The 23024-nt window shown below is 38.9% G+C and overlaps 1 protein-coding gene and 1 long non-coding RNA gene across 4 annotated transcripts in view; one reads left to right on the top strand and one right to left on the bottom strand.

Annotated features, from left to right (window-relative positions):
* LOC138356039 (uncharacterized) overlaps nucleotides 1-23024 on the bottom strand; it is a 166407-nt gene that overhangs the window by 119820 nt on the left and 23563 nt on the right. The gene's annotated exons all lie outside the window — the stretch shown is intronic.
* LOC123775292 (sodium/potassium-transporting ATPase subunit alpha-B) overlaps nucleotides 1-23024 on the top strand; it is a 31643-nt gene that overhangs the window by 2264 nt on the left and 6355 nt on the right. For both annotated transcript variants that reach the window (XM_045770321.2, XM_045770320.2), the window contains exons 2-11: nucleotides 7183-7341; nucleotides 9618-9749; nucleotides 11029-11232; nucleotides 14104-14217; nucleotides 15887-16021; nucleotides 16154-16271; nucleotides 16374-16559; nucleotides 19002-20252; nucleotides 20420-20676; nucleotides 22207-22301. In XM_045770321.2, coding sequence (XP_045626277.1) covers nucleotides 7198-7341; nucleotides 9618-9749; nucleotides 11029-11232; nucleotides 14104-14217; nucleotides 15887-16021; nucleotides 16154-16271; nucleotides 16374-16559; nucleotides 19002-20252; nucleotides 20420-20676; nucleotides 22207-22301 — 2636 coding nt within the window. In that variant the 5' untranslated portion in view covers nucleotides 7183-7197. The remainder of the gene's footprint in view (nucleotides 1-7182; nucleotides 7342-9617; nucleotides 9750-11028; nucleotides 11233-14103; nucleotides 14218-15886; nucleotides 16022-16153; nucleotides 16272-16373; nucleotides 16560-19001; nucleotides 20253-20419; nucleotides 20677-22206; nucleotides 22302-23024) is intronic.

The raw sequence follows: 23024 nt of genomic DNA, 5'->3' as shown, positions 1-23024 counted from the left end.
TGTTTTCGGGGCTTAGCGTCCCCGCGGCCCTGTCCTCGACCAGGCCTCCTTATTTGTAACCCCCTCCCCCCAGGAAGCAGCCCGTAGCAGCTATCTAACTCCCAGGTACCTATTTACTGCTAGGCGAACAGGGGCATCAAGGTGAAAGAAACCCTGCCCATTTTTTCCGCCTCCACCGGGGATCGAACCCGGAACCTTAAGGAGTACGAATCCCGAGCGCTGTCCACTCGGCTGTCAGGCTCCTTGGTGCCCCTTGGGGGTGAGCATTTCTCACATAGCTGGGGAAAATGTAAACAGTGCGGCAACTAGATGCGAATATAGGATAAAATGGAAGCTATGTCACAGGAAGGGGAATTTACCAACATGGCATTATGAGTTCATACGAAACAAGTTCTTGGTAAACGATGTCACTTCAAAAATTAGTACAAAGTTCAACATTCCACTTCTGGAATTAATACACGAGACGTTCAAATTGCCTTTGGATTACAGAGATGCTTAAAAGATCCCGAATTGGAATCAGCCCCTTTAATGTTTTGCAGACATATTTTACAAAGCACTTGTATGCGATTATCAGAACAGTGCATGATGGGGCCCGGTGTATATGTCTGATATTTATGTATATGTAGATATTTATACTGCCACAGATCCCATCACAATGCTTGTACTCTTCAAATCACTTGTGTTGTCCCGTCTTGAGTACTGCTCAGTACTCACTTCCCCCTTCAGAGCAGGAGAAAATGCTGAAATTGAGGGAATACAGAGAACATATACGGCACGCATAGACGAGATAAAGCACCTAAATTATTGGGATCGTCTCAAAGCTCTCCAAATGTACTCACTAGAAAGGAGACGAGAGAGATACCAAATAATATACACATGGAAAATACTGGAGGGACAGGTCCCAAATCTGCACAGTAAAATAACAACGTACTGGAGTGAACGACATGGAAGAAAATGCAGAATAGAACCAGTGAAGAGCAGAGGTGCCATGGGCACAATCAGAGAACACTGTATGAACATCAGAGGTCCACGGTTGTTCAACGTCCTACCAGCGAGCATCAGAAATATTACAGGAACAACCGTGGACATCTTTAAGAGGAAACTAGATTGTTTCCTTCAAGGAGTGCCGGACCAACCGGGCTGTGGTGGGTATGTGGGGCTGCGGGCCGCTCCTAGCAACAGCCTAGGTGGACCAAACTCTCACAAGTCAAGTCTGGCCCCGGGCTGGGCTTGGGGAGTAGAAGAACTCCCAGAACCCCCATCAACCAACCAGGTATGAACCAGATCAACCCAGCGGTGTATGAACGGGTTATGCATTGTCGCCCAATCAGAAGATCCGCAAATTCCCCCTTCAACAAAGGGTTGTGATGTGAACAAAATCTTGAACAGTGTTTGCTTTGATATTGAACGGTGTTTGCTTTGATCTTGAACTGTGTGTGGTCTTATCTGGATTTCGAACAGTGTCTGGTCTTACCTGAGTTTTGAACAGTGTCTAATTTGAACTGTTTTGAACAGTCTGATCTGACCTGAGTTTTGAACAATCTGGTCTGACCTGACTTTTCAACAGTCTGGTCTGACCTGACTTTTCAACAGTCTGGTCTGACCTGAGTTTTGAACAATCTGGTCTGACCTGAGTTTTGAACAGTCTGGTCTGACCTGAGTTTTGAAGCGTCTGGTCTAACATGGGCCATACACAGCACTGTCAGAGATACAAAACCAATACAGAAAAAGACGCCATAGGAATAAGCTTGCAAGACTAATAAAAACACTTGAGTGCTACCTCACAATAAATGAAATTAGCTGTTTTCCGACCTTTCACATCAATGTGTTCTTGAGGGACATCATGCGCGAGGGTTTACCACTACATTCCATATAGAAACAAAATTGTAGTATCAACAAACAGCTCAGGGTGCCTGACAGCTGGGTGAACAGCGCTTCGGATTCGTAGTCCTGAGGTTCCGGGTTCGAGCCCCGGTCGAGGCAGAGACAAATGGGCAAAATGTTTCTTTCACCCTGATGCTCCTGTTTCCTAGCAGTAAATAGGTACCTGGGAGTTAGACAGCTGCTACGAGCTGCTTCCTGGGGGTGTGTAACAAAAAGGAGGCCTGGTGGAGGACTGAGTCGCGGGGACGCTAAGCCCCGAAATCATCTCAAGATAACCTCAAGATAAGATCAACGCCGACCGCCGTGGAAGTCCTTTTACCGAAAATATATTTAAACATCCACACAAATTACCAGAGCCTCTCGTGAACATAACGATTGGAATTGTTGCTTATTAAAGATGTGTATCGAAGGATCTCCGATACAGTTTATGGAATAGGGAATAACATCATCTGATGACGTTCAAACCTTTGTTGAACAGTGCTTCGCTCATGTCCTCTGATTGAATCGCACAGGAACCACCGGGATACCCTATCTAGTATCTATATCTATAAAAGATAATGTATATCTGTCTGTCTATATGTCCAAAGTAGGAGGCCAGACACTTGAGGCTAGCCTCACCTAATTTTTCAAGATGATACATGGGGATTGAGAGTGTCATCATAGGCCACTCGGGGTTGCCCCTCCCCCCAGTGCCACTCTTTAAGAAATATCGGTATCTGTAGCGACCCCCTGCGATTCAATGAAATCTAAAATTAGGGATTTGTTTTCCGTGGTGTTTTAGCAGTTTGTATTTTTTTTTAAATGGGGGGAAGGGGTAAGGAGATGGGAGAGGGTAGAAAGGTGTAGAGGGTGGGAGAAGGGAAGAATGGGAAAGGAGAGGGGGAATAGGGGGAGTCTGAAAGAGAGGGAAAAGAGCATGGAGAAGAGACGAAAGAGAGAAGAAATGGGAGGGAGGGAAAGGGGGGGGGGGTGACAGGGTAGAAAGGGTGATGATGGGAGAGAAAGGTGAAGAGTGTTGAAGAGGGGGGGGGATAGGGGGAAGAGAGATGAGAGAAAGAGGGGGGTGAATTGGGATAGATGGGGGGGGGGAAGAGAGAGAGGGAGCGTGGGGGGGGGGAGAGACCCAGACACAGCCGGACACCCCCATCAACATGCAGACAGCGAGATACAATAACGTGGCTGACTATCAGACACCCAACCCATGCACACATCTAAATATAAAGAAAGTGACGACGTTTCGGTCCGTCCTGGACCATTATCAAGTCGTGTGACTTAATAGTGGTTCAGAGCGGACAGAACCGTCGACACTTTCCAGTCCAGCACGCTGGACTTGTGATCCTGTGGTCCTGGGTTCGATCCCGGGCGCCGGGGAGAAACAATGGGCAGAGTTTCTTTCATCCTATGCCCCTGTTACCTAGCAGTAAAATAGGTACCTGGGTGTTAGTCAGCTGTCACGGGCTGCTTCCTGGGGGTGGAGGCCTGGTCGAGGACCGGGCCGCGGGGACACTAAAGCCCCGAAGTCATCTCAAGATAACCTCAAGATAACTTCCATTATTTTTAGATGTGTGACTTGTGTGTAAAACGCCATCAATAGATAATAAGTTACAATAACGTGACTGAAATTAGGCTAACTCCATCAAATTAACTTATATAATAATGCTAATTTATTTATGAGAATATACAAATTTTGAATGCACTTTACGCTCGAATTGTTAAATGCGTCTTTGGGGTCGGCCCCCGCATGTACGTGCATAGCTTGAGGACGGGTTGTGTTGTTATTGTTGTTTTAGATTTAGCTACTGAGAACGAAATGTCCATATAGCACGGGCTATAATGAGCCCGTAAGTCAGCCGGGGTTGTGTGTCAAGTGTATCTTTATAGATAAACAGGAAGGTGGGGTGTTTGCTGTGACATTAACGAGCATTGGGGCCACTTTTAATGAGAACGGGCTATACAACTGATGAAAGCATCTTTGGGGTAGCATCTTTGGAATGCATCTTGGACGAGCAAAGCCTGAGGAAGGGTTGTTACAATAAGTCAAGCGATGATGACTGACCTCCGCCTACTGCACACCACCAAACCATACTCCAGGTTAAGCTGTGAGTCAAATACTGACTTACGTAGATTTTTGTCAGTATTTGACTTATACAGCAGACAACCAGCTGACAGAATGAATCTTTCATACGGTATAACAATAAATAAAAACGTTCAAATATAAGTTAAGATTATTTATTGTGAGTTTATATACAGATGAATACACACAGCAATCACAATTGCGTGATGAATCAAATAAATACATCCACAAGGACCGTGATGAGGGTTCGAACGTACGCCCGGGATGATCCCAGATGCTGCCTTAGTCTGGATCATCCCGGGTGTACGTTCGAACCCTCATCACGGCCCTTGTGGATTTGTTCATTCCAAACATCACACAATTGTGATTTCTGTGTGTGTATTTGAAGTGAGGGCGAAGAGGTAGAACAGCTTGTTGGCAGAGCCCAAGTGCATGGGGCAATTGTGTAAAACCCTGGTTTGTGTCTCGGAGAGGCTGCAGGATCCGTGTGAGCCAGTGAAACTCCCGGTTGCAATTCTTTTAACCATGTCGTGACCTAGTCGACTAAGGCAGCGTCTGGGGATCATCCCGGGCGTACGTTCGAACCCTCATCACGGCCCTTGTGGATTTGTTCTTTATTCAGATGAAAATGATGACAAATGTGGTTAAACTCAAATGAAAGAGCAATCATCTTTCCGCCAGTGTCTCAGTCGGAGATATTTCAAGATTTCCAGGACGACTTTTAAGACTTTGAGAATGCCAGGGACAATTCACTATCTCTGCTGACGTGTAAGCACGACCATCTCGTGACAAACGAATACAAATTCATGATATTCCAAAAATTTCCTTTGTTAGAGTTTTCCCTCCCTCAGTAATTCTCGGGAAAGTAACATGTTATGTGAGGACACAACCCGTCCTCCTAAGAGAACGTCGCATTTTGACGTATACTCTACCTAAGGCCAAAAATCGTCGTACTAGAAATTGGTAGCGGCTCCCGTAATTGACATTCCATTTTCTGTGTTGGGTCTTCTGGCACGTTAAAATGGCACTTTAGTACGACAGTTTCTTGACGTTGAGAACCGTTGGGAGGCCGGGGTGGAGGACAATCTCCCACGCTCCTTGTCAGTACAATACTTGCAGAGAAACACCAACATAAGAGTAGACGACACGTCACCTACAAATTGAAGTCAACTCTCAAATTGGTGTCTCTACACAGCGTTGCCAACACTTTGTGCTCCTCATTGCCAAGTGAAATACTTCTCTTGAGATCTATCTTGAGATGATTTCGGGGCTTTAGTGTCCCCGCGGCCTGGTCCTCGACCAGGCCTCCACCCCCAGGAAGCAGCCCGTGACAGCTGATTAACACCCAGGTCCGTTGTATAAATTGTAGTGGTGATGAAACTGCTTATTCTAAGCTATGGGATCCTTGTAAGTCAAAACAATTACTACTTAAACTAAAAGTTAAGTATAAGTTAAGTATATCTCATTTCTCGAAGCAAGACAAAAATGAAGACAACGAGGCCATTTCCCGTGCTCAACACAGGCAAGAAATGCACGAATACCAAAAACGTTGACTTAACTTACTAATTCTCCAGAGATATTTTAACGATTCCCGCACCTTATACCAATAACCCCAATATATATATATCAAACCCCAATATATATATATCAACATATCAGTAGCTGGTGTTAATACTAATACCAGGACACGTTGCCAGGACCCTCAACACACATCAGGCCTGCCCCCTCGCAGCTCTCCAGCTACAGCACCGTGACACCTCATACTCCCCCATCTCAGCCCCTCCCAACATTTCCCGCACTCCGACACAATACATGATATACCTCGATACATTCAACACACAAACCTTTTTGCAATCTGGAAATACATATTTCCTCCACAACAGGAAAACTAGTTCATTTTCTACCTTCAAAGGTAACTAATATGCAATTCCACAAACCTTACCTATATCAGCACTCATAGAAACAATATGAAATCCCGGTTTACGTGTAATTCTAATTTCATGAGCACTCTCGAACATCGTCCATCTACTTACCCACTATCCGATTCAGTCCGCATGACGCTTGTAACACGTTTAACCTGCACAAGACCCTCTCTGTTATATTTACCTATTGCACCACCTCATGATTCCCACTCCTCTCCCTGTCCAACCACTTGCGCTTGACGGTAGAACGACGGTCTCGCTTCATGCAGGTCGGCGTTCAATCCCCGACCGTCCAAGTGGTTGGGCGCCATTCCTTCCCCCCGTCCCATCCCAAATCCTTATTCTGACCCTTTCAAGTGCTATATAGTCGTAATGGCTTGGCGCTTTTTCCCCTGATAATTCATTCATTCATTCCTCTCCCCCCCCCTCACACCTCTAGAATGCAGGGACGAGGCCTCCTGTAGGGATGGATGTTCTATCCTCCTACCCCTCATACCTAGGTTGAAGGATGAGGGGGCTCATGTAGGGAGGGTATTCATTGTACCACCCGCCCGCGTTCACCGGCCACTGTGCACAGGTTCAGCCATTAATATATCACAGACGAACAATTGACGAAATCCTTGACCTTCACAGAGATTTATCATGCCATCCCAATATTACTTATGCTACAGTAACTCAACTATTATCACTATTTTCCCTCCACCCATCCCCAACCTTTCCTCCAGTTCTCACCCATCCAATTATGTCACCATACTCTTGCCCCCCATCACTCGCCTACAATTATTAATTTTGCCGTCTACCCACCACTACTGTAACATCCATCCACCGTAGACAGCTACCCGCCCTTCCCCCATCACCTTTCATCTATTGAATATGCAATATTGTTACTTGCAATGCTAGTGTGAGTATCCAGTATTCCCCAGCATGACTTTGAGAATATAGAAATGTATTATGCATGCAAATTGCAACATTAGTATAATGTATTTACAATTTATATAGTGACATTAGTATAAACTAATTACAAGCATTAGTTTACGTTGTAAAGCTTTAGTTAACTTCTGCGGTCGATTTTTTCTTAGTCCACTGTACTAATTACAGTAGTTTAACATAAAAACTCGACAACCCTGTCCATGGAGGACAAACAGAGGTGCATATATATATATATATATATATATATATATATATATATATATATATATATATATATATATATATATATATATATATATATATACACTGGTTAGCATTGCCACTGAATGGTCACTTCTGTAATAGAAAATCAATCATCTGTGTTAACAACAGGATTTTAGAAACAAAATGGACGAACTTCACAAGTATTACAACGATAAGCTGCAGGAATCCGAGAGACGTCACCAGCAGGATCTCCAAGAAGCTGAAAAACGCTGCCACCATCTTGAAGATGATGTTCGACACTTACAGAGCAGACTTGCTCTTAGTGAGGTTAGTACTGCTGCTTGTTTATAATGTCTTTATAGAGTAAGCTGATCACTGTGGGGATGTACCTAATGAGACAGCGACTACCAGTATGTATTATGTGCCATCACTGGACATTTAACAGCAAGTGTTATCTGCCAAGTAGATGGGAAACAATAGACTTCTACATAGACACAATGATTAGCATGGTTACAAAAAATAAAGCGAGATGTGGTAGAAACACTGGGTCATAAATAAAGCTAGGAACTTAGACAATACAAATTAAATAATTAATATAGATGTATGACTTATAAACAGTAATTTAATTATAAATGAAGATAAAAATTAAATTAATCTCTGAAAATTGCATCTGGATTGAACTAGCATGTGAAATCCACCAGCAACGACACTAAGTGGCAAAATTAGCTCTGCCACTGAATATGAATTAAAACAGCTAAGATATAAAGAGTGCTTGAGGTATTTAAATGATGGGTAGAAACTGCGCCGAGGCGAACTCTCTAGTACTGACTGAAACTTGAGTGCTCAAGTGGCTAGTATAAAAAATATTAGCTACGTTACAGTGATTGGTGGCCGTGACCGATGATCCTAACTGGTGACCTTGACTAATGGTCAGTAATGGTAATGGACAGTGACTAACAGGTGGCCCTGATCAATGACTGACTGACTGACTGACTGACTGACTGACTGACTGACTGACTGACTGACTGACTGACTGACTGACTGACTGACTGACTGACTGACTGACTGACTGACTAACTGACTGACTGATCATGCCCGATGACACTGACCAGTGACACTAATCGGTGGCGCTGGCCAATGATTAACTTGATACTCTGGGCAGTGATTCTGACCGGTGACCATCACCAGTGGTCATGAGAGGTAGAAAAGAAGGTAGAAGCTTGAAAGCAGGAGTAAAGGAGAACAGCATAGATGAAGAAGCTAGGAGGAGAAGGAGGAAGAAGGAGAGATAGGAGAGTGAGACAGGAAGATGCCGCCACCACCCTCTCTGTTTCAGGCTTTGTAGAGTGCCTTTCAACGTGGTTAAACTATTAACCCCATTACCTAGACTCCTGTCTCAATCAGTATTATCAAAAACATTTATTAACATAATTAACATCAATCTATTGAGTTAGTCCATTCAACTCGAACACCAGATAAAACCACTGTATGATGTGTTGGTCTTTTCATTTCTAGGACATCAAATTAAATGAATCAATAATGAGGTCTCGTATAAACATCATGAATATTAGACATTGATTGAATATTAGATTTTTCACATATATACAAATAAATCAAAGACACCACGAGTTGAGTTAATTTACAGAATGCAGAGGTACACGACCGAAAAGGATTTCCTGACATTTAAAAAGATCTCGTACACATAACTACTATCCCACTTAGTAGTAGATACTTACAACCACTTACACTTACTCCCCAAATTCAAGACTGAGGAGTCCCTTGGGGAGGTCTGGTTCAAGTTCAAGTTCAAGTAAGTTTATTGAGACAAGAAAAAAAATACATCTCAAAGGGATAGAGTAGCTTAGGCTATTTCTACCCCAGGAAGCAGCCTGTAGCAGTTATACCTATTTACTGCTTGGTGAGCAGGGGCATCAGGGCGAAAGAAACTCTGCCCATTTGTTTCCACTTCCACCAAAGATCGAACCTGGAACCTCACTTCCGGACTACTAATCCCGAACGCTGTTCACTCAGCTGTCAGGCCCTCCCCTTGACAGCTAAGCGAGTGAAACCTGAAAAGTTGGTCAAATGACTTTATTAACCAGATTTTTCTAGTGCACTTTTATGTTCATTACCCTAGAAATTTCGACCATTCTAGTATCTAAGATACTTATAGCATGTGAAGTTATTTATTACTGTAATTAACACAGTGTAGCTTGAAAGTATCTGAGTATATAGTATACTAAGAAAGTATAGAGACGAAAGGACGCATCTCAAATTAAAAAAGGCATTTAGAGAATAATATATTGCATGTGTAAAGAGGCTTTGTAATGTAATAATTGAGCCTCTTTTCCTTAGAGGATGGCATCCGACAGTGTGCATAGTTTTACTGGTAAAGTGTATATAAATAAATTATAGAACATTTACTCAGATATATCTTTTAAGTGTGCAAAGCATAGGAGTTGAATAATAATGCAACTAATGCAGCAGTACGCTGTAAACAAGTCATACATTTTGTGCCCGCCACTTTTAAACCCGGTAATATGCTAATGTGATAAGCATATGCTATTGATTGTCTATCCTAAATAGATCATAATCTTTTACAGTCAAAAAAGAAAATATCTAGGCGAAAGAAAAAAGAGAAGCAAATTAATTCTCTGAAGCAGGAGCTGATACTTGACGACCACAAGATCCCCCTCGAAGAACTCTTCCAGCGACTCAGTGTGGACCCTGACAGGGTAAGTGTAATATGGCTTACTCGATCTTTACAAATATATCCAACGTTGACCTTTATGAACATTTTAGTTTGAAGTTCCCCCTTTCCCTGAAATTTAATTTTGTTTCTGTAGTTTTTTTTCGTTTGGTGCAACGAAATGCTGAGGGATATTTTATATATAGTATTTTGGAGCAGAGTTCTTCACAGGGTCGCAATGTCAAAATATGATGTTACCTTACTGCGCCAGTTAAGGTAACATCAGTTACCTTACTGGCGCACTTTGTAATCATTATATGATTTACAATTAACATTTCTGCTTTTACTCTTATTTGGTTATATTCCATAATTGTTTATTATTAGTTATTTACTAATAAAAAATATTTAAAAGCTGACAAAAATAATATCCAATAACCATAAATGTATCAAAGGAGTAGGTTCTAAAACCTTAGAAAAGTATATACCCATTTACGTCATCGCTATAAGGATGGTACCCATTAATTTTTTGTTAAGACTTATCCCATTCACAGACTCCGTATATAGACTATTTCTAATGTCTGTCTTAATCAATTTAACTTGAGGAAATACTGTTCCTACAGCCGCTGATAAACTATGTAAAACAATTAGAGACAACATATAATCTCTCAAGTAAGGAAACACTAGCGATTTGTCAGCATGCTGTAAGTTCCCGACTTTATACCAAAGTTTTACACGGTCAGAAGGTATTTCAACATTTTTGAAGTAAAACGATAGATTCCTCCATTCATCATTTACAGAGTCATGTAATGATTCAGGAACAAGGTTACGAAATATACTTAATAATTTAATGAAATCGGTCTTGCCCTCCCTGGTAGCTATATCAGGATCAAGTGCACCAAGATGAGGTAGTCTTTTGCTCATTCAAATGAATATTTTCTTTTTTAACTTGGACAGCAAGTTTGATGTAAAGTTTTAAGCTGTAGACCAGTTGGTCTCAATCCCCCATTAGAAGTATGGACCCAGGTCCAACTTGGAAGTATTTGTGTGGGAATGCACGTGGGTGTCTCTATACCAAGTTGACTTACCTCCCCATTGCCATATTTTTCTGTTCGTTCATAATTTCTCTCAATATACATATTTATCTTCCTATGCTTCATCCCTTAATTTATCGCTATTGTTTCTTGGTGTAGCAAGGGGTAGTGGTTTCCTTACTTCTTTCATATCTAAAACAGTATATGGCATTATTGGGCATATTTTAGTCGCTTCTTCACATTAAGTTACCTATAAGTGGAAAATGTATGATATATATGTAATTACTTCCGCAGGGTCTGACACAGTCGGAGGCTGTGAAGCGTCTGGAGCGAGACGGGCGAAACGCCCTCACCCCTCCCAAGGAGACTCCTCAGTGGATTAAATTTTGCAAGCATCTCTTTGGGGGTTTCTCACTCCTTCTCCTGATTGGTTCCTTCCTATGCTTCAATGCTTACTTCATTGAGGCTTTTTATGAAGAAGAACCCAGCTATGATAATGTAAGCTTTTGAGTACATTTCAGCCAGAATGGGCAACTACAGATAAATGTGAGAACGTGTGCTCTCAAGAAATACCCTTAATTAATGTGTAACCACTAAATTTTGTATAAAAAAAAACAAATTTATATATATATATATATATATATATATATATATATATATATATATATATATATATATATATATGTGTATATATATCCATAAGATTCAAAGAGGCTTTCGGCCATATTCTGTTGGAAAATTTGGTTATTAAAAGCAGGCAATATAACTCTATCGTACACCATTCAATCCACCCCTGTTCTATACAATATAGGCTGATCGTGAACAAATAAGGACTCGTATATTCGAAGGTCACAAAGCGCATATAAACAACGTTTAAAACAGCTTTGCAATTCTATAAAACGATACCAATTACTAATGTTCAATAAAATAAAACATTACATTATATTTCTTCCACACATGAAGATATTTACTGTACTGCACTTCTTTTTTTTGGAGGTCGGCCGGGAGTCAGTCTGCAACCCATCCTCCGAATTGACAGTACGATTTAATACTAAGTGTAATAAGTACTCTTTCTTACTGTCATAAACAGTGCATAATTGCACTTAGGGGGCTGTTACATTTACCCAACTCCCTCCCCCGATTTAATTCTCCTCGTTTTCTGTTAAGCCACTCAGAATTTTAGGACGAAGATTTCATCTTCAATTAGCTATACACAAGTTTTAAATATCAGGAATTTCTTTTTCAGGTTTATTAAACAACATAGATTTTATGCAAAATTTTAAAATATCCTGAGTTAATTTACAATTTATTGATATATTTTAGTTTTGTTTTATTAGTTTTATAAAACTGTAATATCAATATAGCTATAAGTTAAGTACTAATTGTAATTAGGAAGCAATAAAATTATTATCTTCAAAAACTAAGACGGTTAGGTGAGGTTGTGGTTTTCTATTCAGTTTTTCAGGTAAACTCAAATATTCACAATATATTTGACAGTACGATTTAATACTAAGTGAAAATAAGTACAATTCCTAACTGCTATGAATAGTACATAATTGCACTTATTTGTCTTCTTACATTTACCACCCCATTTTTGGAGGACGGGCTGCAGTCTGATATAGCAGATATATTCAATGCCAATTATGCCGCACAATTGATTCCAGGTAGAGATGAGGGCAAAAGACATGACTTTTGACACATTCTTTGATTAGAGGCCAGCTGGTAATAATTTTTGTGGCAGAAATTCTTAGTATCATCAGTGTTTTTGCTTCTTTGGTGCTGAAATTGGTGTCTTAAGAGATGCTTTATAGAACGTACGCGAAAAGTAAAAAACACTATTCATCGTTCATTTAAGTACGATCAACATGAGAAGTACGAAATCTAAAAAATTGTTTTATAAATCCAGATGAATAATTTCACAATCTGGAAACTACATTAAAAGAAAGTTTAATCTCAGGAGTCCTTCCCAGTTCTGAGAGTGAATGTGTGATTCGATAAGCTCATCTGTATAAATAATTGCTTTTGATCTCTGCTTAAAGGCAAGAGTAACTAGAAAGCCTATAGCAGTTTTCATATCCAGCACCACTTGTTATGAGACCCACTTGTTATAACAACTACCACAACAACGAAGGTCTCCATTTAAGTGAAGATACCGCAACATGTTTCGGCAGCCTTAATAACCTCAGTAAAGTTACAATGAAATCACAATAATGTGATGTATCTTGGTGAAAATATTGAAGCCATGTGTGTGTGTGTGTCTGAAGAGTCCACATACACGAGATTGGTTCAATTATTTCTCTTCAATATTGTCTCTATATTTGTAAACTTGGCACTGCATTATGAAGGTGGTGTGGAAAATAAGTGAAAATATGCAGATATGCAAAATTAATTACAAAATTTATCTATAAATGTTTTGATGTTAAACACTAATGTTTTTATGTGCATACGAAACGAGTTTTCAGACCTCAAGGACCTCGTTCTAAACAAAAATTATTACATGGCACAACATAATCTTTGGGTTTGATAAAAAAAAATACTATGAGTCAGAGGATCTCATTCGAGAGAAGCATTCTTTAACAGTGACAAAGAATATAGCTGGCAGTAGAGGTGCGCTAATAATCAAACTACGTATAAAGCCCATATTAAAACGTACATCAGATAACAAACATATAGACGCCACACTCACAGAAATTAAGAAATGATTTCTAAAATTATGAAATCATAGATATATTTTGCAGATTACCGGTTGAAAATTTTGTAATTATACCATAAATATATGATCAAATAGCAAAGTTATGTAAGCAATAGGAGGTTATTATAGCCGGTGACTTCAATTTGTCAACATAAAAATATGACAAGACTGCCTCTTCAAGCACTAAAAATGGTCAACATTATTTTGACAGTGGTGTCAATACCCACAGCTGGTAAAGTACCTAGAACAGTGAAGAAGGTAATGATGTTGACTGAACTATGTTATTTGGTTCAACTTTTTTTTTTTTTTGCAAAACGAGTCATTGGTCATTAATGATTTATTTTCTTGGGGTTTGGCATGTACCCTTTTTTATGTTTCCATAATACACTTAAATTCTAGTAAATAAACATATGCTTAAATGAGTTGCACATACAATTTTTAAATAGACTAGAAATATTTGTTACAAACAATTTACATATACTTGTTATTAATCCCAGAAATTAAAAAAATAATAATAATAGTATGTTTTTCCTGAATTATCTAATTATATTTCATATTCAAAAGTAATGAAATCAAAATTACTATTTAAGATGTTCCATAATTTACCATGGGCTGGGGTAATATTTAACTTGGACGGTGTAATAATATATACCATGGACCTGGGTAATATTTTGCAGTTTTACCTGGGAGTGGTTCTGTCGACTGTGGTGGTGGTCACTGGCTTGTTCTCCTTCTACCAGGAGGCCAAGTCCTCGGCTATCATGGAATCATTTAAGAAAATGGTCCCTCAGGTAAGCCTTTTATGACTCATAATAAATGTTTTTTTTCTGGAATCAGGTAGATGGCAAACAATGCATTCCACCTCTCCTCTTGTTTCTCCTCTTTTTTTTTTAATTTATATACTTAATTTCAGTAGAGTTTTACGCATGCACTAAACAAAAAAAAATAGACAGGGAACTATAAATTCGTAATTAATTCTGCTCAGTGTTTATTTAGCTTGTTAATATTTTTTATTTTATAGCTGCGCAGGTAATATTAGTTTTTTATACATTTATCAGAGTAAACCAATGGCCAGAGAGCCTTAATTATAAACAAAAAGAAAAGGCAGCTAATGGACATATATTTGCATTACTATAAATACAGCTGCACAATCTTTAGCATTAGACAGGAACACGTTGGCCACCTGGCTTCAAGCCTTTATGTACCCCCACGGCTCAAGTGGGAGTTACATACTGGTCTAACATTACTTATGGAATGGGTGCTAAGTTGTCCCAGCAATCGACGAGGGTAAAGTCAGTAAGACCAGTTTGGGAGACGCTTATTATTCCAATTCAGACAATGTTTTCCACGTGACTGTTGCTAGTACTGTGTGTGGAGTGGGAAATTTTCCTTAAGAAAGTTATAAGACTTATGTTGAGAGTATAAGTTGTATGTAAAGGCAAATCAGTTTATTATAAATAAAATATCTGAGATTCTTTCACTGTATCCAAACTTCCCTTCTAGTAGATAAAGGAATTAAAGTATATATGATGAAGGCATAAGCTATGCTGACTAAAACCATATACAACATCTCTTCTATTAACCTGTAATATCCTATATTGCAAATTATTTACATACAGTATTACCTCCAAAGTGTAATAATGTATTCCCATTAATAGTTGTTGCAATGCAAGTTATCACTAAAATTAATTATAAGGGGTGTAGTGTCAAACATCCAGTGAACCCTGATTATGACCGCTTGTGGCCCCCCCCCCCATAATAGTTTTGCACTATTGCTCACAAGATGAATATAGAGGGCACATAGCCGCCGCTGGCGGCAACAGTGAAGTATATCATCGTAAACACTATAAATCTAAAGTCAGTCAATACAGCACTTAGTGAATAACGTACTGTTTCCAGTGACAGGTTAAAGACGTAAATAAACATTAGTCTTCCACTGAGAGCCTGGTTCTTGCTGGATAGAACGTAATAATAAATGTTAAGTGCTTTGTCTCACTTTGCTGCATGTTAAGTTTTAGTAATGAATATAAAAACTTTATATTTCCAGGACTCTCATTAGTTTGGTGTAGGGCTTACGACCTATCAACCTCTGGAAGGTTTTAAAGCCACTACAGTAGCTTATTGACTAACTGGAAAGTATACTTAAGTCCTAAACATAGTCTAGGGCTAAAGTAAACTCCTGAAGTGGGGTATAACTCGCAGTGCATATAGTCCTTTTCTCGACACATATATAACAGTACAACACTTTGCAAAACGATAATTTTTGTAGTTCACAACACCGACATCAATGTAAATAAATACATCAATATTTAACAGAATATTGTAGAACTTTAGTGCATATACAGTATTAATTTCTAGTTTTATATGTAAATAATTTTTAGCTAATATTTGTTTCTAAATTAAATCATACAATAATAAATGATTTGCAATGCAATAGTAAACTTTGTTTATTCCTATTAGTATGCAATCGTGGTTCGTGATGGTGACAAGCAGAACATGTTGGCTGAGGAGCTTTGCAAAGGAGATATCGTAGAGGTGAAATTCGGTGACCGCATCCCTGCTGATGTCCGCATCATTGAATCTAGGGGTTTTAAGGTTGGTTATGCAAATGTTTTAATACTTTCAAATTAGGACATATTTTGGGGGGCTATTGAGAAATTGAGCTGCACGGTTAGGTGAACTTTAAATAATTTATTTTTATAATATTAAGTAATGTTTACCATACAGGTAGACAACTCATCACTAACTGGAGAATGTGAACCACAAAGCCGTTCCCCTGAATTTACATCAGACAACCCGCTGGAGACCAAGAACCTCGCTTTTTTCTCCACTAGTGCTGTCGAGGGTGAGAACTCAATAATTATTTAACTCTGAAAATAACTGTTCATATTTATATTTTAAGTTTAAATACAAGAGAACTATTATTGTTGAATATTCTACGTTATAGGTACTGCCAGAGGAATTGTTATCAACATCGGAGACACCACGGTTATGGGCCGCATTGCTGGACTGGCGTCTGGTCTGGAAACGTCCCAGACACCCATTGCTAAAGAAATCGGTCATTTCGTCCACCTCATCACTGCTGTAGCAATGACTCTGGGCTTTACCTTCTGTGCGATTGCCTTTATGATGGGTAAGTTATCATTATTATCCCAAGTGTATTTAGTGACTGCTTCTCTGTTATTCGTAATGATCTCTTGTAACATTTTTGGATCATAGTAAGCATATTTATGTAAACTACTCCATGATACACTCGCTGTCTACCCACCTGCGTGTCGTTACTGTGTCTTCTATTGAACTTTTGTTGAACTATTGTCATGTTGTCTTATTATTAATCAAACTACCTCAATAAAATGAAGAGTCGGATATATCAGCGATCTAATATTTTTATTAATTAATCTTATTGAAGCAATTTTTCAACCTGGTTAAGTAAATATTAAAGTAAAGCACTAAACGTAGGAGGCTATATAACGTCGTCTGTGTTATAGAATATACAAGAGTTCACAGACATCACTCAAGATAGCAAGATGAACGATATCAAATGAGTCAGATTCACTTAAGATTTTAGCAAATGACATATACTCAAAATAGATTGTGAAATAGCAAATTTTCTGATCATTTAGAACATCAGGATAATTTATGAGCTGAATAGCAATGGAACAATGTAGTTTACAGTAAGGTGCAGGTCTCTCTTCCATTTAAGTGCTCTTGACTTAATCTTGTGTGGTCAACACTTAACCTTGCCACAACTTTCCCACTTCCTGTTGCGATGATTAAAGGAGGGCCAAGGGGATTGGATAGCACATAGTTTGTTATTAGCAATAAATTACATATAGTCGAACCAACTATAATACATTCCAATACCGCAACAATTTTATCAATGATCTTTACTTTTTCTGTGGCTCTTTCTGACCTGGATATTAGTTCGTCCAATTATTTCACTTCTCACTGCACATTCGTTTTATCTCACTTATTAGTCAAATACACTACAGCTTTATGTTTCTTGGGACACCACTCACGGTCATCAACCTGTTCTACGATACAGTACTTAGGCACTTGAAATATCCTGGAACTCCTCTGATGCAGGTTTTGACTCCTGTACCTACTGTGAATAGTGCTAACTGGTGATTATTTTCAATTACATAAAGAAAATCACTCTAACGTGATATACATCAATGAGAAAATCCACCGGATTTTCTATATTACAGTTCTACTGTTTCTATAATATGAACTTTCTATATTACAGTTCTACTGTTACAACCCCCTCGTTCAAGTACTTAAGAAACTTTGTGTTAAACTATTTAATACACAGTTTCTTATCTCAAACCCCTTACTTTATAATTAACAATCTGAAACAAAGCCTCCAAAAAATCCAAAACTGTCCTAACTAACACTCAATGACAACCAGCAGGTTGTATATCAATAACCATAATTATACAATTAAACAAAACCCTGGGATGTGAATCCCGACTATGCTGATGACAGCATCAATAATCTTGATGACTGCCCAATAATCTTTCCAATGCATCTGAGAATAAAACATCCTATCCCTGTACTGAAATAACTAAATGCAATAGCCCTGTACATTAAATAGTTTAACACAAAGTTTCTTAAGTACTTGAACAAGGGGGCTGTAACAGTAGAACTGTAATATAGAAAGTTCATAGAGTTAAACAATGGAAATTGGTAGTGACCTGTTCTGACTGGTAGCCTAAGGCATTCCCAAGGGATTAATGTAGAAAACGGTGGCGCCAACTGCCTCCCATGACGTGCATTCGAACTAGGAGTATTATGAAAGTATTTCAGAATTGAGAGGAATTATTAGTCATGGTTAAGTACTTATGTTAAAAACTAATGTCAATTGAGAATACGGAATAAGTCTTGGATGATATCAAAGATATAGTTGACGTCAGTAAGATTTATATATGTTTTAGACACATGTGTCGCTACGGGAAAATAGATACCTACCAACATATTTGTTAAATCATGTAAAACTAGAGTAATACAAGAGCTACTGAACATTGTAATTAACCTGGCTCGAGTATTTAGATAATTCCCATTTGTTTTGGAAGTAGAAGTCACCTCTAGTGACATACTAGATTTTAGTTAAGAATCATTTTCAAAGATTAACCTGGCAATAATTACTACCTGTGAGAAAATCAGAAAGAGAAAGAGAAAATCAAGTGGAGCTCTGAGATGACTTGAACCCGTGACCAGGAGAATCCCAGCCATTGACGTTAATCAAATAAATGATGCTCGATCGCGCTTTCGAGTCACCTCACAGCTCCAGTTAATTTTCTCATTGATTGTCTAAAAGGGATATTTACATAGAGGTGCTTAAATATCAGCAAAATAGAACACAAAACAATGGATGTAAGTAAAGTACGTATAGTCAGAAAAGATCTTGTTAAATACTGGTTTAGTTTAGAAATAGATCAACATGTAGCATCTGTGAAACAAATTACCGACCAATATAATTGGTGTAGGATTGCAGGATTGTTTCAACCGTAGATTTTACATATAAACAAAACCACAATATTTTGATCATTGAAAACTCATTCGTCTGTGTTTTCAGGTTACCAATGGCTAGATGCTGTAGTGTTTCTCATTGGTATAATTATAGCCAATGTACCTGAGGGTCTTCTTGCCACAGTCACTGTCTGTCTCACACTCACTGCCAAGAGAATGGCAGCCAAGAATTGTCTTGTAAAAAATTTGGAAGCTGTTGAAACTCTAGGGTCCACTTCCACCATCTGCTCGGATAAGACTGGAACCCTGACCCAGAACTGTATGACAGTGGCCCACATGTGGATTGACAATACGATAATTGAAGCCGATACATCTGAAGACCAAGCTGCCTGCCAACGTGACGATACAGCTCACAGCTGGAATGCACTACTTAGAGCTGCGGCTCTCTGCAACCGTGCGGAATTTAAGACTGGACAAGAGGCTGTCCCTATCATGAAACGTGAAGTAAATGGCGATGCTTCAGAAGCTGCTCTGCTTAGATGTGCCGAAGTTACTGTTGGAAACGTAAGAGCCTGGCGCGCACGAAACAAGAAGGTATGTGAAGTTCCATTCAATTCCACAAATAAATACCAAATATCGATACACGAAACCGAGGACAAAATTGACCCCCGCTACCTCCTTGTCATGAAGGGAGCCCCTGAGAAAATCATGGAATGCTGCTCAACTATTTACATTAATGGCGAAGAAAGGGTTCTGGATGAAGAAATGAAAGAAGCTTTCCACAATGCCAGTTTGGAGCTTGGAGGTCTTGGAGAACGGGTACTTGGTTTCTGTGACTATATTTTACCTTCTGATAGGTATCCGTTTGGATATCCCTTTAACTCGGAATGTGTCAATTTCCCTGTACATGGCCTTCGTTTTGTAGGATTAATGTCTATGATTGATCCTCCTCGAGCTGCTGTACCCGATGCTGTAGCAAAGTGTCGATCGGCTGGAATAAAGGTTATCATGGTTACAGGTGATCACCCCGTCACTGCCAAGGCAATTGCCAAATCTGTTGGGATCATTTCTGAAGGAAGTGAAACTGTTGAGGATATTGCTCAGAGACTGAACATCCCTATTAAAGCTGTAGACCCACGTGAAGCGAAGGCTGCTGTTGTGCATGGCTCAGAACTAAGAAACATGACATCTGAACAGTTAGATGATATTCTCATTCACCACTCTGAGATTGTGTTCGCCCGTACTTCACCTCAACAGAAACTAATCATTGTTGAAGGCTGTCAGCGCATGGGAGCCATTGTTGCCGTGACTGGTGATGGTGTTAATGACTCTCCTGCTCTCAAAAAGGCTGACATTGGTAAGTTTTGTTTCGCTCATCTTGCAAGTAAGTTATATATATTCATAAAACTTGTATGTTATGGCATGTCTCTGCAATATATATGTGAAGATCATGTCTGGTTTTCCAACGTTGCATTATCATAGAAGAGTAAAAGCTCTGTTAACTTAAACATTTGCTTCACTCAGGTGTTGCTATGGGTATTGCTGGATCGGACGTGTCCAAACAGGCTGCTGATATGATCTTGTTAGATGACAACTTTGCTTCCATTGTCACGGGTGTTGAGGAGGGCAGACTCATTTTTGACAATATCAAGAAGTCGATCGCTTATACCTTGACCTCCAATAACCCCGAGATCACTCCGTTTGTGTTCTTCATGATAGCCTCTGTGCCTCTACCTTTGGGTACCGTAACCATCCTCTTCATTGATCTGGGCACTGATATTGTAAGTTAGTTACATTGATTTATTTTGTAATATTCTATATTTTTTTTTTACTTTTAAAATTCAAATGCAAGTTTTGCAAATTATTGTATTAGAGTATCTGTTGTTGACAAGGACCTGCCTCACTCTACCGAGTTCCTCATCAAGCTGCTTCAAACATGAGCTGTATGTAAGTATGAACATTTCCCTTGTAATAGTCAGGACATTTTCCTTGTAATAGTCAGGACATTTCCCTTGTAATAGTCAGGACACTCACAACTATCATTAAGGCACATCTCCATTTTAGTTCCCACTGTATTGACTCAAATGTGTGGAAGCTGCCATTCCTTAACGAGACGGTTGCATCCAGGAAAGGCAGAATACCTTTAATCTTCAACTCACACGTTAATCTATGTACGGATTTTTTTTAAATGTTCCTTAAACAGTAGTAAGCATTCCATATCAGCTACCTTCCGGAAGATAACAATATACAATAGTTGTTAGGTTTAAAGTCTAACAATTTAATTAGGTCTTTTTCTTCAACCAATGTCCTAAGAGAAAATGTCTGTTTGTTTGTTTGTATGAGTTTGGAGGCTAGATGCTTACGGTTAGGCTCATGCAACTTTCCATGATGATTTGTGATTGTATGGAGAGTGTCATAGAGGGTCGAGGTCGACGCTCATGCTACTCCTTAAGTAGGATTGGCTCCTATTGCGACAACTAGAGACGTCTCTGAAGTCTGAAATGTTGGTTGGCTTTCCATGAAGTTTTCAACATATTTTTCAGCGGCTCATGACACATACAATGTAACCATAACGTTGTCACAACGTTGAAACAAAGTAACAATAGTGCAAAATACCATTGTGGTTATGTACACACAGGAATCACAATAGCGCGATATATCAAATGAACAAATCCACAAGGGCCTTGATGAGGTTTTGAACCTATGCACGTGACGTTCCTAGACGCGCCTCAATCAACTAAAGTACCACTTGGTAATTGTGGTTATGGTGTGGTTACTGGCTGTGTATAGTGCATATTGAGAGAGAGAGAGAGAGAGAGAGAGAGAGAGAGAGAGAGAGAGAGAGAGAGAGAGAGAGAGAGAGAGAGAGAGAGAGAGAGAGAGAGAGAGAGAGACTGGAAGGAAAAAAGAGAGCACAGGTAGGAGGAAAAGAGAGAAAATGGGATGTCTTTTGTCTTTTAAAATCCTTACTGTAATTGAAGGTTTCTTACGTTTTCTCATTTTGATAAAGAAGAGACAATGTAATTGATGCCATGTTTAGTGTACAGTTTGTAGCATAAAATTTAATTCGTTGGGAAAGGAAACGTGACGAACTATTTTTGTCCCGCCTGAGAATCGAACCACAGATCCCCGATTGTGATTCGAAAACTAGGCTAACTGTACCAAGAGACCCAGTCAACTCAGCAATCCGTTCACGGACAAGTTGGCGAATGAGAGCGTGTAGCTTAAATCTCCATAGCCTAATTATAAATCCATATTACATGTATTTTTTTTTACTTGTGGTGAAATGATAATTTTTTTTAAACTTTTAGGTGCCAGCCATTTCCCTTGCATATGAAGCAGCTGAATCTGATATTATGAAGCGTCCACCCCGCAATCCCTTCACTGACAAACTTTGTAACGAGAGGTAATGTTTGTGTCAATTTACTAACCGGTTATTCCTTACTAATGATTCATAACTGATCTCAAACAAGAACAACTGAAATAACAAAGCTTATTGTTTGAAGGTATCAAGGTAAGCAATAAATTTGATCAGTGTGTAAGAGCCATGAAAGTGTAAAGGTAAACAGTTAATCACAACACTGTGTGACAGATTTTTACAATATGATCTTAATGAAAGGATCACAGGTTTTATTTGGAGAATTTATGTCCCTGAAGTATTACTTTAATGACTTTTCAGAAACGTTTGATATAAAATCCCTCAACCAGGAGAGTTTTGTGTGTGTGGAAAAGTTAATAGTATGTTTTAAAAATATTGCATTGCTGTATACCATTTATAAAATTACGAGCTTCGCTAAATGGAGGTTGAAAATTGACTCATTGGAAGTTCCACATGTAATTTTGATAACTGATGACTCTTATTTCCGTAAATATTGATTATCACGGTAAAACAAAATTGTTATCATATCTGAATTTCTAATTAAATTTTGGACATACGAAACCCATTGGACCTATTTTTAAAATGATGGTTCAGATAAAAAGATTTTTTATTTAAACAATTCTGTAAACATTACAACAGCTGATTTTGTTTTTACTTTCTATGGTAATCTTTGCTCTCAAACTGATGGAGTTAGCAACACAAATTCAACAGATGAAGAGTTTCATAATTTAACATGAAAAGTATGACTTG

This window comes from Procambarus clarkii, chromosome 70 (assembly GCF_040958095.1).
Source record: "Procambarus clarkii isolate CNS0578487 chromosome 70, FALCON_Pclarkii_2.0, whole genome shotgun sequence".
Classification (NCBI taxonomy): domain Eukaryota; kingdom Metazoa; phylum Arthropoda; class Malacostraca; order Decapoda; family Cambaridae; genus Procambarus; species Procambarus clarkii.
This window is presented reverse-complemented; position numbering and strand designations above follow the sequence as displayed.